At 41.2% G+C, this 15823-nt stretch overlaps 1 protein-coding gene across 2 annotated transcripts; it reads left to right on the top strand.

Annotated features, from left to right (window-relative positions):
* On the top strand, positions 1 to 11802 carry LOC109627845 (endothelin receptor type B-like). Of its 2 annotated transcripts, none has more exons than XM_020084668.2 (8): positions 1 to 289; positions 4435 to 5001; positions 6232 to 6344; positions 6440 to 6644; positions 8507 to 8656; positions 8767 to 8900; positions 9020 to 9128; positions 9546 to 11802. In XM_020084668.2, the coding sequence occupies exons 2-8, from the start codon at positions 4615 to 4617 to the stop codon at positions 9684 to 9686; spliced, it is 1239 nt and encodes a 412-aa protein (XP_019940227.1). In that variant the 5' UTR covers positions 1 to 289; positions 4435 to 4614; the 3' UTR covers positions 9687 to 11802. The 2 variants fall into 2 exon arrangements, with proteins under 2 accessions (XP_019940227.1, XP_019940234.1); XM_020084675.2 differs by having other exon boundaries at positions 95 to 293.
* Positions 11803 to 15823: the final 4021 nt, after the last annotated feature.

The raw sequence follows: 15823 nt of genomic DNA, 5'->3' as shown, positions 1-15823 counted from the left end.
GTCCAGCGGAGATGCTGGTGTGTGGGGCGTGATTGGCTGGATCAGAAGCTTCCCGGCTTGTGCCTATAAAACCCGTGCGCTGTTCTCTCCGTGCATCAGACCCCAGGCAGTCGGGAGCGGGGAGCAAGCAGACACACTCACACACACAGTGGACACAGCGTGAACATAATCAGCTGGAGCTCGAAATTCACATTGCTTTAAATCCAAGGAGCGCAACCATCCTATTGCTGGAACTGAGCTGGAATATTGGATCGAAAATTTTGGCACTGAAAACATCACGGCACCACAGGTGGGTAAGTCCCGAAAAGAGATGAAGTCATGGACCTTAACTTATTCATCCATCAATCTATTCATCTTGGTTTTAGTTTGAAGAAACCAGTCTGTAATTTTTAAAGGGTAAATGAAGAGGTTTGGTGATTCTTAAACAGGCATCGTTACGCATGCATCGCGTCACGTTTTTAGTAGAATATAAATCCATTATGGCAAACTTTGCGTGTGGATTTGTGTTGTTTTTTCCATGGAAAGTCATTGTCTGGTTGCCCACTTGTTGACTGTTTTCTAACCTAGTTAGGGGCCCTCGTGTTGAAATGGGGGGCCTCAGCTTCTCTCACACGCGTGACAATATCGTTTCCACGCGGTTACGCAGATGGCAATAGAAGGTCTGCTTCATGCTCATAACAGCCTGTCAGTGCTGATCAATCTTCTGCTGTTCAGCAGTCACAGTTTGCAGTCAGTCCATTTCACGCCCTGCAGCTGGCTCCCGCTGCGCATCTGAGGGGCCCAGCAAAAATCCGTCTCACGGTGGCCAAACATCGCTGCCCCTGACAATAACAGACTTACTGAAAACTATATTCACTCCACTTGCTTTCTTTATCCCCGCGTAGACAGGAATTTATTGAATCATTTCACAGCAGAGACCACTAAACTCAAGGGAATTGGCTGAAGAGCTACAGTGTGACCAAGAATCCAAAAATCTTAAAATGCAGCCATAAAATCAAAGAGTCACATCAAGGTATGGAGATGTAGTGGAGCTGAGACTAATCTGGTATTTTTTTTATTGGATTTGTCCTTCTTTATAAAAACAAAACATCCTTGCCTTTCCTTTTTACTTGCATGCAGCAGTTCCCCCTTGTGTGTATGACGTTAATCCATAACTGGACAGATTAAGAGGAAAGATCAAGATAAACCACAGAGCTGAGACAAAAACATAGTTAATTCAGATTCATCATGCATTTGCGTCACAGTCTTGTGATTATGTGCAAATAAAATAAATTGGCCTGTTGAGGCGTAATCCTTAATCTAAAACGATCCTGTAACTTTGGATGAGCGTTCTTTATTTCCTTAGCCCACTTCTCCATCTTATCTCTGTTTTGTCATGAGAGTGACCTGCAGCCAGTACCTCCAGGCTCCCATCCTCTCAGTCATTGTTTCACCTCTCACTCTTTCCCCTCTTCTGACGTTGCCTTTCCTGTGCTTTCGTTTTCCTCCCATTGTTCTTATAAATGCTACAGTAGATCAAGCTGTCATTCCAATTGTGGCCTCTTTTATCACCAGTTGGTCCCTGTATTTCTGCATTTTTTATTCTTTTGCACTTTTTTCCAGAACAGACTTGTCATATGGTCCTCTTCCCACGCTTTCCTCCCACACATACATGCACATCTTCTGACCACCTCTAGTAACCCTTCCACTTTCCACCGCTTGCCAACTTTCCTCCTCCTTCCTTTCTAAGATTCGGAGCCAGCGGAGCTAAATGTCGGAGATGGCTGCTAAAGTAGAACCTATTAGATTAGGAGGATCAGTCCAATTAAACCTCAGCTTTCAAAATACATCAGACAATCCTGCTCTAACATGGCTTAATGAGCTGCCATGTTATACAACACAAAGAGATTATTCAGATGATAAAGGGGATATGTGTGGATGATGGCCAGATTTTTCAAAACTGATTTCTTGTGATATGTGTGAGAGTTCATCCATGTGATTTCATGTCTTTGTGTGTGGACAGAATGAGCCTCTGTGAGCCGAACACAGCCATGAATGCCAGCTCTGTTTGATAGCAAAAGCATACATATATGTGTATGTATGTTTTATAATCACATTCTTATATGACTGTTAAGAAGTTAAAGGAAGTATTTGTCCCATCCCCAAACCATGGTGTCAAGAGGTTTGCACATCTGCTCAGAGATGGGGTTGTGGGGCTGTGTGTGCATTTTAAAGATGGAGTGACGACATTTTGGGAATGTGAGGACATTTTTGTCGGTTCACACAACTTCAAAGTTTAAAGTCTGTTTGAGGGCTAGCGCTTGGTTTTAAGGTTCAGTCTAGGATTAGTTTCAGGTTTGGGTTAGGCTAACGGTTAGAGCAAGTCATTTAGTTGTGATGGTTCAGCTTAGGGTTGGGAATGCAATAAGTGTCCTCACAAAGACAGAAGTACAATGTGTGTGTGTGTGTGTGCATGCAGGCTTTTCTTTGTGTCACAGAGGACTCTAGCTTAGCTCTGAGCCTCTCAAGAATCATGGTTACCCCCCAGAATGCCCCCAGGCGTCTTTCGGATAAATGGGCTGATTGACAATGGCAACAATATCTGTAGCCACATGCTTAGGGAGCACAGTCTCACACACACACACACACACACACACACACACACTGGACACAGAAGAGCTGTTCCTAACCACAGTTATCACTCTTCCGTTGCTCCCCTCTCTCCCTCTCGTTTGCTTCTCTGTTACACAGAACACGCTCTCACTATTGCAATCAGGTACTGAACATTGTGCACACTTGCATGTGCATCTCCTAATGCTCTTATGTTATTAAATAAAAACTTCAGAGCATCTGACTCAGAATGATTTTAACACCTGTTGATTAGGATTAAGTTTTATCTCTTTGAATTAACTCTGTGGTACGGAAAGTTAAACTGTGCGCCTGCTTTGATCATTTACATGTAAGTTATCTGACCACTTGCAGAATCTTGCTCAGTAGTTTAACAACTTCAGCTCTGTGGTGAGGTTATAACAACAAATACGTGTTGTCAAAAACATAATAGTCTGTATAGATTAAGAGGCAACATTCTTTTGTTAGTGTTTTTGAATAAATGATTGAATGAATCACAATCCACTATACAAAGAACTCAAGTGTCAGACCAGACACCAGAGTCCACATCCACAGTCCTGTATGGTTAGGCAACAAAAGCACTTTGGTTAAGATGAGGGAAAGTTGGTTAAATGTAAATACAATTTAAAAAAGTTAAAGTCACTTCAAGTGAAGTAAGATCAGAAATGTTGGCAGAAAACAAGTAATGCCTGTGATTGTCCTGTTATTCGTTTATTATCAACATATTTGCAACTTGCCAAATATGAACACCTTATGGTTACAGTTCCATTATGTTGTCAAGAAAATATATCTTTCTTGTTAAAGTTTAGTTGCATTGAAACATTAACTCTATGGTACATGGTTGCCCTGGTGTTTGAAGGCTTTTATTCTTAGATGAGGCAGAAGAACGTGGCTGGAAAGCAGTAGTTTGCCCCTGTGGAGGTTGGCTGCAGGGGTTTCAATGCCCCACACCAGCCCATTAAAGAAACATCACAGACTGCAGACCACTGCAGCCAATCAGGAAGAAAGATCCCAACTGGGCCCCGGGGTGCAAGGGACATGCAGCCAGGTGTTGGGCCTTAGAAGAGGGTGTTTTGTGATTAAAAGGTTAAAACACCTTATGACGCTAAGGTGCACAACTGGAGACATGTCTCTAACATCAGCCGGTGGTCACTTACATCCGATGACATCAACTGGTGGTAGTCATTAATTAGTGCGGTAGGCCATAGGGATATTCTCCATCTGGTTCTATGTTCTATAATGGGACTGTATTTAGTTTAAAAAGGCACAGAGATGATGATGTCTGATTTACTAAGCAGGAAACATGGCTTTCATAGTACTGCCATACAAGACAGTAGCCAGTCAGATTTACCGTTAGCCTCAGCGTACCCTCAAGTTCTGCTTGTATCATTGATTACAAGGCCAAAACACTTGATGACGCTAAGATGCACAACTGAGGCTATGTGCCACTGGTGTCCGCTAATACCTGCTAACATCTACTGGTAGTTGGTAACTTAATTTGTGTGGAAGACCTTCAAACGTACAGGGGATAGTCACCATCCTGTCCTATGTTCTAAAAAAAGTGAGTATGATAGTTGATATATCTCCCCAGTTTGTTACTGACCCTGACAACACCCATTTTAATAAATAAACAAAACTAAAAGTCATGGTCGCAGCTTTGTGAGGATGTCCTAGATTCTAACAATCTCTTCATTGTGTATCTATATCATCAAAGTCATCAGGATCATCCTTTAGGGTTCATGAATGTCAGTACAAAAGTTTGTGGCAATCAGTCTAATACATTGACTGTTTGTGTGTAACGTGACTGTTTGTCTGCTTCCTCTGCAGGACAAAGAACCTCAGACTTGGTCACATGTTGTCAAACCCGGAGCAGGACCCAGTGTCTGGATGAAAATGAGCACGTGAATATGTGTGTGTGTGAGACCATTTAAGTGTGTAATTTTTAGGCTGCCACGTGCCTTTGAGTGAGCGAACATCTTGCTGTGTGAGTGTGAGGCTTGTGTGAGGATGAGGGCCCTCGCTCTGCTGTGTCTCCTGATGGTGGCGGAGGTCGGGGCCTCCAGGTTCGCCCGTGACACCCAGGGAGGACCTGACGCTTCAGAAACCTCCAAGAGCAACACATCTGTCCCACTGCCTCCTCCGCAACCGGGCCGACCGCGGGGCTCCTCCCCCCCCATGTGCCTAAAGCCCACAGAGATCAAATACGCCTTCAAGTATGTGAACACCATCGTGTCGTGCCTGATCTTTGTGGTGGGGATCATCGGCAACTCAACGCTGCTCAGGATCATATATAAGAACAAGTGTATGAGGAACGGGCCAAACGTCCTGATTGGCAGCCTGGCACTGGGGGACCTTCTATATATTATCATCGCCATCCCAATCAATGTGTTTAAGGTAATCACATTTATCCTTTGTGTCAGTGCACAAATCAAGTTTACACTGGAATGAACAGAAAACAGCTGTAAGACCACGTGACTTTATATTGTGGATTGTACTCCTGATTCTTGCTGCCTGCAGACGTTAAAGACTTGCTACTGCAGTTTTTGGGGCCTGTCAGTTTGATTGACTGCTTTGTGTTGTCAGTTAAATACTTTTACCATCACCAGGTTCTTTTTTAGTGTCAAAATATACATGTAGCATGAACACAATTTTCACAGTGAGTCAACCAAAGACAGTAAAAGATTTAATCTGCTCTATGTACCCTGCTGCTTCATATTTTGGGAGGATAAGGTCACATACGGTTTCACTTCCACTTGATAACAGTATACCATGACTTGCAGTCTTGTGTGCAACACACAATAATGGCAAACTCAAGTAGTCAAAATGCTTGAAAAAACACTTGAACATGGCAGCACGATTCTGTGCAGTGTTTCCTTAGATTGAATAAATGTCTCTGTTTGTTGAGTATAATATGATGATATGCAGCATTTTACACAATGTCAAAAAACAAAAAAAAACAGGTTTAAATTAAGTCAATTTCCCATCCCATGGCCTGTAACTAATTTAGTATTTCAATCTAAAGCAATTCTTCCTGCACTGCTCTTTCACAGTTATGCCTGAGTCATTTGCAACACAATTATTGGCAGATCCTGTGGTTAGCTGTGGTTTATTTATGAGTTTATTGCTGCAATTTGTCTCAACATTCAGACAGTTTTATGTGTTTTCATTCATTTACGTTGCACAATTCTGATTGTGGGCATCAAACACGTTGGGTTGATTAGTAAGATTACATAAGTCTCATTCTTGCTTTTATTTGTTTGTGTATATTAAAACTATGCAATACAAATGAATTAAAAACTTTTTATTTAATTAAAACACAAAAATATTAAATATTGGGCTAATTGTTTTTTTACTTTGAATTTCAGGCATTTTTGTCAACAGCCCAAATTGTTAAGTCCACCGTTAACTTGCTTTTGTTGTTAAAGAAATTGTCTTGAACTGATTTCATCCTCCTGGGGGGAAGGATGTTTACGGCAAGGAAGAGAACATTCTTGTTGGTTTTGCCCTAACCTGCTGGAGCAATAATGGAGGACATGCTGAACAGTGATCCTCAAAGGTTACATAGGTGACACTTCTCAGATTTCCCTTACCCTCCCTGTCTCTTTCAATTATCTCTCTCTGTAGCTGATAGCAGAGGATTGGCCGTTTGGTGTGTACGTCTGCAAACTGATGCCCTTCATCCAGAAAGCTTCTGTGGGAATCACCGTCCTCAGCCTGTGCGCCCTCAGCATTGACCGGTATGGACCTCTGCCCTACACACATAAAATATAAATACTAGTGTTGAATGCAGCTAATGCTTGTGTCTGTGTTTGTACGCCGTGTGTGCGTGTAGCTACCATGCAGTGACGTCATGGAGCAGGGTGAAGGGGATTGGGATCCCTCTGTGGAAAGCTGTGCAGGTGACTCTGATCTGGCTGGTGGCCGTGGTGCTGGCCGTCCCCGAGGCGCTGGGGTTCGACATGTTGGAGATTCCATACAGAGGCAGTAAGCTGCGAGTCTGTCTCCTGCACCCGGAACAAACCATCAGCTTCATGAAGGTATAGGACACTTTTTTACCAACCTTAAGAGCGTGTCTGTCCGTTCACCTGTCACCGCAGTAGTGTCACAACCATACAAGATGCAGCATAAAAACTTGGGGTGAAACTTGAGCACTCATTTAATAATAAAATAAAAGCTACTGAGCACTATTAAATAATGTAGTTATAACTATTTGGTTGCACTGTTATGAGTTCACAGAAAGGTATTGATTTAAAAGGTGATGAAACTGGATGTGAATTGAAAGATTATTGAGATTATCTTAATTTGATGAATTTAAAGGCTATTTGATTAAAAAAGTTGATTTAAAAAAGTGTCATAAACACAACTATACTTTCGGGAAAGTCGTGGTTGAAGTGGCAAATTGATTTTTCACCTTTTTATGTGAAACGGTCACTCTGATAATCAGCTGGGCTGTGTCTCTTTGTACTGTGAATCATTCATCACTCACTGGACCCAAAGGATTTACATCAGTCACAGCAAGCAATGTCTGTTACTTCCTCCTTAGCTGAGAGCCAAAAACTCAGATAGTCTGTTCCCATGTTGTGCTTCAACACAGAAGAGAGTTTCAATGTTTGTATGATGAAAGAAGGATTTTACTGCAGAGAGCCTTGGATTGGAGGATAGAGGGCTCCAATAGGTGGATGAGGAGGAGGAAGGCCAAGGCGGGAAGTGACGGACAGCAGGCCTGAGCTGGGAGTCAGGGAGTGGAGCTGGCAGTGCGGGGAAGGGACTGGAGGGAAGCTTAGCGCTCTCTGCCTCTTACAGTGTAAAGTGGAAAAGGAAGAGATGTGGAGGGTTGATATAATCCTTGACTCATAAGTAGATGGATTGCAGGTGTGATGGCCAATTGCCAGTCGAGCGGCCGGGTAGGGAGTGAGGAGCATCACGTCGACAGCACAAACACACACTGTACACACACACACACACACACACAGAAAAACATGAGACACAAGGGAGGGCCCGGGTCACAGCTGTGACCATGACAGCCCACTGATTAGGATCTCTCCACTAATAAAAAAAGGGTTATGTTCAGCCTGCACCTGATGATGTGACATTCAAATACACATGGGAACAGCTCGGTTCACTTCAGAGCAAAGCCCCCGAGGGCCAACCAAATTATTGGTGTGTTTCCTTAATCAGGATTTCCTTTTTGCCTCTTGAGCTCAACTAACACATAATAACTCATGCTGATGAATGTAATGCAACACATGGACGCTGCATGCAGTTGATCTAAATGAACTGTTTGTGTTCATGAGAACCAACAGACCACATTTATTTATTAGTTATAGTAGAGCAAAGTATAACATTTCCTTATGAACTGGCAAAGAAAATATTTCCGTATTATTATGAACAATTTTATGCTTTTCTGGATATAACTGAAGGACGCAGAGGAAAGAAAGCACTTTCTTTCACTGAAAAGAAAAAAGAGAGAATTTAAACAAGTCAAATGGAACAAAGGAGGAAACACAAATAAAAAAATGATTTTGACAAATAATCAAAAAATTATTTGTTTATTTGTTTATTTATTTGTTATTGACTGTTCATTTTAGGGATAAAATACAGTCCCAGTTAGACTCTTTCTCTGTTTTTGACTTTTTTAGACTTTGTCCTGTAGTTTGTACAAAGGTATTTTACAAAACAGTGATCAAAGGGTTTTTGGATAGAATACATACAATTTTGTGCACCTTGTCTGTACAGTGTACATGTTGACTGGATGATTTATATGTATATGTTGGTAAGAAACCTCAGTAACACAGTCATTTAATGCAAAACACATTCAGTACACTGGAGACTCGGGGCTGCATTAAATCTACATGTTTATTTATTGATGGACTTTTAATGAAGGGATCTTTTTCTCCAGTTCTACCAGGATGTGAAAGATTGGTGGCTGTTCGGCTTCTACTTCTGCTTCCCACTGGCCTGCACAGGAATCTTCTACACCCTCATGTCCTGTGAAATGCTCAGTCGTAAAAAAGGCATGCGCATCGCACTCAATGACCACATGAAACAGGTATGTAAACAAAAATAGTCTGACGCACACATTGTGAATCATGTAGCCATGATCTATGAGACCTGGGGGCCCTTAATGTTTTCAATATTTGTCTCTCTCTCTGTGCGTAGCGGAGGGAAGTGGCGAAGACGGTCTTCTGCCTTGTCTTGATTTTTGCTCTCTGCTGGCTGCCCCTTCATCTCAGCCGTATCTTGAAGAAAACTATTTACGACCAAAACGACCCTAACCGCTGTGACCTGCTCAGGTAGGTGCACACATACAGCAGGCGACACAAATACCCTGCGAACTAAATGAGAAACTATTGTTCTCCGCTCTGTGATTTCCTGTGATCTTTACTGTAAACTATGCACTTTTCCCTGCCAGCTTCCTGTTAGTGATGGATTACATCGGCATCAACATGGCCTCCCTAAACTCCTGCATTAACCCGATTGCCCTCTACTTTGTCAGCCAGAAGTTTAAAAACTGCTTCCAGGTATGAAACAACTAAAATCACCTTCACCAAGGAGTTTTCACCCCCATCTCATTTGTCTTGTTTGCTTGGTCACGTGGATCCAGGACTTTTTGTTCACTTTCTTACAGTTCACCAATTTTCCAGGAAACAATTATTGTAACAAATGAATAAAAAAAATACTTTGTGGACTGAGTGTGTGAAATTTGGTGCAGATTCAAATAAAAATCTGGATCGAGCAGATTTAAATGTGGTTTCATCTCCAGCAAAGGAGATTATGATTTCATGATCCGCATTTTTTTGTTGGACCATAAGGCTGGATTGAATTTAAAAGGGCTGTTGGGTCTTGGAGGATGCCTGCACTCCACTCACTGCCATTTTAGTCATAAAATCCAGTCAACAAAAACCCCTGATTAACTGCATGTCTGTCTTCTCCTGTAGTCTTGCCTGTGCTGCTGGTGCTACAGAATGTCTCCCCTGGACGAGCGATGTTCGGGAGGACGCTGGAAAGGCTCCTGCCACGGGAACGGCCTTGACCGCTCCAGCTCCCGCTCCAGTCAGAAATACACAAGCTCTTCATAAACACACCCACAGGCACACACACCTACAGTACACACACACGTACCTCTCCTCCCAAACCCATGTTCCAATCAGCTTCCATCACAGAGAAACAGCAGGAGGGAAGAACAGAATGAGATTCTACAGGACACACATAAGACTGAAAGACTCTGACATACAAGCATTAAACCAAGGACTGTTCCTGTTCAGGCTGCAGCACCATACTGCAGAAACTATGATGAAACCAGGGCAGCATAAATCTGTTCATACTCCAACACTGAGGGTTAAAAGTCTCTCAGTGGACAATTACGGTATATACACTTATAAAGAATGTTAATTCAAGCCACATGTAAATGTATGTACATTATTTACCTGCAGACATATAGTTATATCTATAGCCTTAGTGCTTCATGTATGAATAATAGCCGAAGAGTACTAACTGTTGAAGCTTTAATACCTCACGGGGAAAGATAGAGGGAAACTGTGACCCGAGAATCAGTAGCCGATTATCTGAAAGTCATGTGCGTGTTCTCACTGCGTGATGCCCATGTGCCTTGGTGACATCATACCTAAGCAAAATGGGGCCCACTGTGTATCTTACAGTAATGTGGAGAGGCAAACAGCAGAAATCCTTCATCTGGAAATCATTTGAGTTGCAGTTTGAGTCATCTGGAGGAAAGCTGTTGTCCTTGAACGCCGACAAACACCAGATGACTTCCATCATGTCACACAGAAGAGGTCAATATTAGTTTTATTATTAATGCAGTACTCACGCTGTTGTAAGTGGTTTCCACTATGTATAAAGTCTTAACTTGTCTCTTTACAATGTAGCTTCTATTTTTCTAAGAAAATATCACAAAACACGTGGAGCTCATTTCATCTTTCCAACATGAAGTGCTTATTAATTACTTTCCAAATATCTGACCTCCATCAGTGAGTGATCAGGTTACATGAGCAGTCGTGTGGCTGGAAAATTACTTGTTTGACTGCAGCAGGAACACATTTCCTATGATGGAGACGTTTAAAAGCTTTAGGAAGGAAAAAATACATTTTTGTACAGCTGTTTTTAAAAAGTGAATGTTTTTCTGAGAATGGTCATAGCATTTATTTAGAGATATGTGGTTCTTTCCTTTCAGTGGAGGAACCAAATCAATTTAGGTAAAATTCAGGGACAGATTGAATGTGAGCGATCGACATAATCTGTGAATGAGAGAATTTCTCATAAGAGAGATGAAGTATGTGGGCTCCAACACAGGAGGACTTTAGGACGCCTGAGATTGCTGAGCAACTCAGTCGTCACATACTTGTGCCAAATCTTATGATACCAGCATCAAGAAAACACTTTTTACATAAGTTAGAAAAACTAGGGCTAGACGATGTGGCAGAATTTATATCAAGATAAAAATGTTCATATCAGTCAATATCGATAATTTTACGATAAATGTCACATTATTATTTCTTTTGAGATTAAAGACTGATTTTTGCTCCCAAGTAGTTGTGGTTTGACAAACAGAGAATGATAAATATTTTACAAACCTGAGGTTGATGATGTGTTTTCTCAACACATAAGCAGTATATAAATACACATTGAGCCTTTGTTATATTACTTTTGATGAAAATCATTTTGCAAGCCCTATATAAGTGACATCATACAGCCCTCCTGATGATATGCACATGATAAATCCATTTAATCTGGATCTGAGATAGAGTTTTTTTTTTGAAATTTTGCATATTTAGTGTATTTTACCAAACTAGTGGATGAATGTGTCCTCTTTAAAAACCAAAGTTGTGCTTAACAACCAGATAATGTGTCAAATGACACTGAAGCTTCTTATTTTTATGTTGTTTTGAATATAGACAGTATTTTTGTGTGTAATATATGAATCAAACATAACATTTCCTTTGCTACTGTAATAAGAATTTGCAACAGTAGCAGTACATTAACTCATCGTGTGTAATTATCCAGGGGAAGGTCTGAGCAGTTTTGTGAGAATCTTTGCAGAGGGACCCCCAAGAAACATTTAAGTCATTTGAGGCTGATGATAAAATGTGAATATTAGCCCTGGTGTTCTGGATCACATTTAAATTGTAGCCCACTTGTTTAATGAGAGTATGCAGTAATAAAAAATATTTTATAACATATGTGTTGTTATGAGTTATTAATTGAACACACAAGAGGAGTGAATGGATTTATGTGGATCTCTGGTTACTGGTGGTGTCATGTCTGGTCCATGACAATAAATTACATGTTAAAAAATTTATCTGTGGGTGGGGTGTTGTGGAAAACCTCACAGACTTTTCATGTCGATATTTAATGCCCTTTAAATACTAATCTCTTGTTTTATCAGTAGTGTCACTGTACTTCTTTTGCAAACGCTCAAGACTGAGTTTAGTGATCTCGGTGAGAAACCAGTGCACTCTTGACTCTTGACAGGAGTGAACATAAACAGTCATCTTTGTTATTAACAGCCTGTCAAAGGTTAAATATTGTGTCTCTACCCTCCACAATTTTCTGTTTTCTTCCCTTTTCTTTTGGATGAGAAGTTACATTTGGTTTAAATCAGATTTCAAAGAAAAATCATCAAGAGAAAACATGTCCGATGTGCTCAGGCCAGAAAAAAATAATGGACGGAGATCAAAGTGTTTAAATTGGACCCCTGATCCACATCCAGTCCAGCACAGCCTCCCACCCATCCTTATCTCGAATACCAACACGGTCACAGGTATTATTTATTATTTAATACCATGAAGCAGGGCTCCACTACAAATGTTTGAATTGCCAAGTATAACTGACAAATAAGTAATACCTCATCCTCCTCTCCCACATCTCTCTCTTCGTTTTTTACAGCTCTCCCTCCCTGACCCTCTTCTGCTGCACATCATTTGTATCTAGCCTCTCTGTTCTGTTTATACTTCCGGTCCATTCTGTCTTCATGCCTCAGTGCAAATTCCTTTGAGGCAGCAAATGATCCAGCATCAGTCACACAATCAAGATAAAAATTGTACACTTTCATGATTAAGTCAGTTTTGAGTAGCAGCTCTTCTGTGTGAGGAAAAGCATAACAACCATTTTTTTCCTGCGCATGACCATGTATTGATTCAGAGTGTGAACGTAGAGAAGAGGCTGTGGACAGACGGGTCTGCTGTCAGTGTGTTAGTGTGTGACAGGGAGAGAGAGAGGCAAGGAGGAGCTGAGGGAATCAATCCACTGTACTTTACTCTAAATTGAAATTAGGTTTTATCCATTTAAACTGCTGATATTTCTCCTAAATTCCAAATTCAGATTTAAAACAAATCTGGGTGGTCTATATAAATTGTTTGAGCCCCTGGTAGATATTGATCAGTGTTGTTGTTGCTTTACATGTTAATACATGTCTTTTCAGTGATATGAGTCAGAATAAACATGTCATAGAGCTTAGCATGACCTTTGCATGGGCTCCCTCACCCTCCCACCAGAATAAAGCAGTTAGTTATCTCTGTCAATCTGCTTCTTGGAACTGAGCTGTGGAGCCTCATGTCTAGCTGTCTGAAGTAATACTAGGAAACCCTCATAGAACATCAACATCTTGGCTGCTGTCAGGGTGGGTCAAAGGGTCAACATGACTCGGGCCCAAGGCCCAGGTTGGTCCTGGGGGGCCCTTTCAAAAGGAGCAAGGGTCTGTGGTTGACCCAAAACTGGGACCAAGTAAGACAATTTAAATGCCAACTTATATTACAGCACTGACAGTACAGTTCATATGTATTCACATATAAGCATGTGTAGAAAGCACATTTAACTTGTCATCCTGTCATTTGTGCCAAATACACATGTGCCATGAACTGACTGTCAAAATGTCACCAACTGTTTAAAAAGAAAGTAGAGGACAAGAGAAAACAAATATAAAATAAAATGCTGCTGCGAATGCCGAGGCAGCAGGAGGGGGTCAGGGAGAGAGAGCTGTAGATAATGAAGAAAGAGATGAAGAAGAAGAGGAGGAGGAGGAGGAGGAAGAGGACAGCCGCCAACATGCTGCTGGGAGAGAGCCAGAGTCTGACAGAAAACAGAGATACAGAGCTGTATATAGTATTCACAGGGTCATTGACAGTTAAAATATTTACAGTGAAGCACCTTACAGGAAGTGTTTTTTATTATTTACATGACTGTGATGGTATAAGACTGAAGGCAGTAGTGTGTGTGGATGAAGGCATGACTTGAAAACTTTGCCCTCCGTTGATTCCTACTGGCTGACCTGATTTCCATTCATGTCACAGATTAGATGTTTGATTGAGTTCTGCTGTCTCTTGGAAACTGGAGCCGTTTCTTGGTACAAGGCTGGAAATGTTATTTATTAGCGGTTATTTTATTTCCTTATTTTGCCCAAGAGTAATTTGTAAAGGTTTGCTTCGGAGTTTCAGTGTTCGTGTTATACAGAAAACTAATTAGGGATAGAGAACAATTTTGTTGTGGTTTTTCTCCTAACAGCTCACAGACCACACAGAGCGCTCTGCATTCATAGCTTTAGCCATCGCATCAATAAACCTCAATGACAGATCATTAGAATGTAGAATAATTACATGTAATGAAATTATCAAAGCAACATATCCATAAATGAAAGTTTTATGTACTTCTGTGCCGATATTTGAAAACAGTGATACAACTCTTTTATGTAATTCAGTTCAGAGGAATTCCCCTACAGACTGGTAAACATACACTGAAGTGTCACCGATATGTTTTAAATAATACTCGGTTTGAGCTGGGACTCCCCGAGGTACTAAATTCTGAGGAGCATGACACAGACACATTTTGAACAAAACCACATCTAGTGCGGCGCAACCCATTTGGTCACAGCAGTGCTCCAGTTTCCCGCTGCTGCCGTAAATGCTTAATTTGCTGAACACATAATGATTGAAGTCCTGTGCTCACGTTTGATGTGTTTTTAGACTTTGATGTGTTCTTGCAATCGCTGTTTGAAATCCTTTTCAACACTTATACTGGCTGTTTAAAGGTCCAGTGTGTAAGAGGTTATTTTTCAAGTTTGGAAGAGGAGGGTGAGCTGAGGGGTGTTCAGCTGCAACATGCAATTTCAACACTAGATATCCCAAAATTCTACACACTGTACTTTTAAGTCCAGTCTTCATTACTGATCCCAGGTTACCTGTTACATGTGTATGACAACACACTCTTTGTCTTACATGTTAAAGTTAATCCCTAAATATGTTAGTCTTTATTCACTTCAGTAAACTCAGAGGTTTTGCTGCTGTCGTCACACTCTTTCTGATATTAGATGATCTAATATCACCAGAACTGACAGTGGCTAGTGTTAAATCAAACTGGGTCAGGTCGCTTACTTGCTGACACATGTTCAGCTTTACTACAAGTGTACTCTTCACTTAGGATGAGACGTCTTCAAATTTATATACATACATATAGGCAGCAGTAGCTCAGTCCATAGAGATTTGGCTTGGAAACCAGAGGGTGGCCAGTTCAAGTCCAGCATGGACTAAAAAGTATGGAAGATAGACTGGTAGCTGGAGAGGTGCCAGTTCACCTCCTGGGCTGAGGTGCCCTTGAGCAAGGCACCAAACCCCCTAATTGCTCGCAGGGCGCTTCTCCGGGGCTGCTCATCATTCTAACATCTCTCTCCATATTTGCATGTCTATGAGCCCTTTGTGTGTGTGTGTGTGGGATTGTGGGTTAAAAACTGCATGTATAAATATGAGTGTAAAAAGAATTTCCCCCTTGAGGGATCAACAAAGTATCTCTTCTTCTATACAGTTTACTTTTTTTACATACATTCAAAATCCCACCTCTTAAACTCTTTTGGTTACAAAGAACCCAAAAATCTCTCTACAATTTAATTCACCAGTATCAAAATGTCTTGATTGATACATCAAGTGTCACTCTCTTTGTATATAATGAACTTGGTAAAATTATCATAAGTAGATAAGCTGTCAAATACAACAACAAGCAACAGTTTTGGTTCATACTTTCTCTTTCAGTTTACTTACAATCGAAATCCGCAACATTTGCCTGACACCCCGGGTATAGAACAGGAAAGCAGAGTGGCACAGCGGAAACGTGCTGGGCCCATAACCCAGAGGTAGATGAAGCAAAACCAGCCTTGACTTGCAGCAACTAGCATGTTTCACAGCAGATTCAGACACAACCAGTAGATGTGTTT

Source organism: Paralichthys olivaceus, chromosome 9 (assembly GCF_024713975.1).
Source record: "Paralichthys olivaceus isolate ysfri-2021 chromosome 9, ASM2471397v2, whole genome shotgun sequence".
Classification (NCBI taxonomy): domain Eukaryota; kingdom Metazoa; phylum Chordata; class Actinopteri; order Pleuronectiformes; family Paralichthyidae; genus Paralichthys; species Paralichthys olivaceus.
The sequence above is the reverse complement of the archived record's forward strand: the minus strand, read 5'-3'. Positions and strand labels throughout refer to the sequence as shown.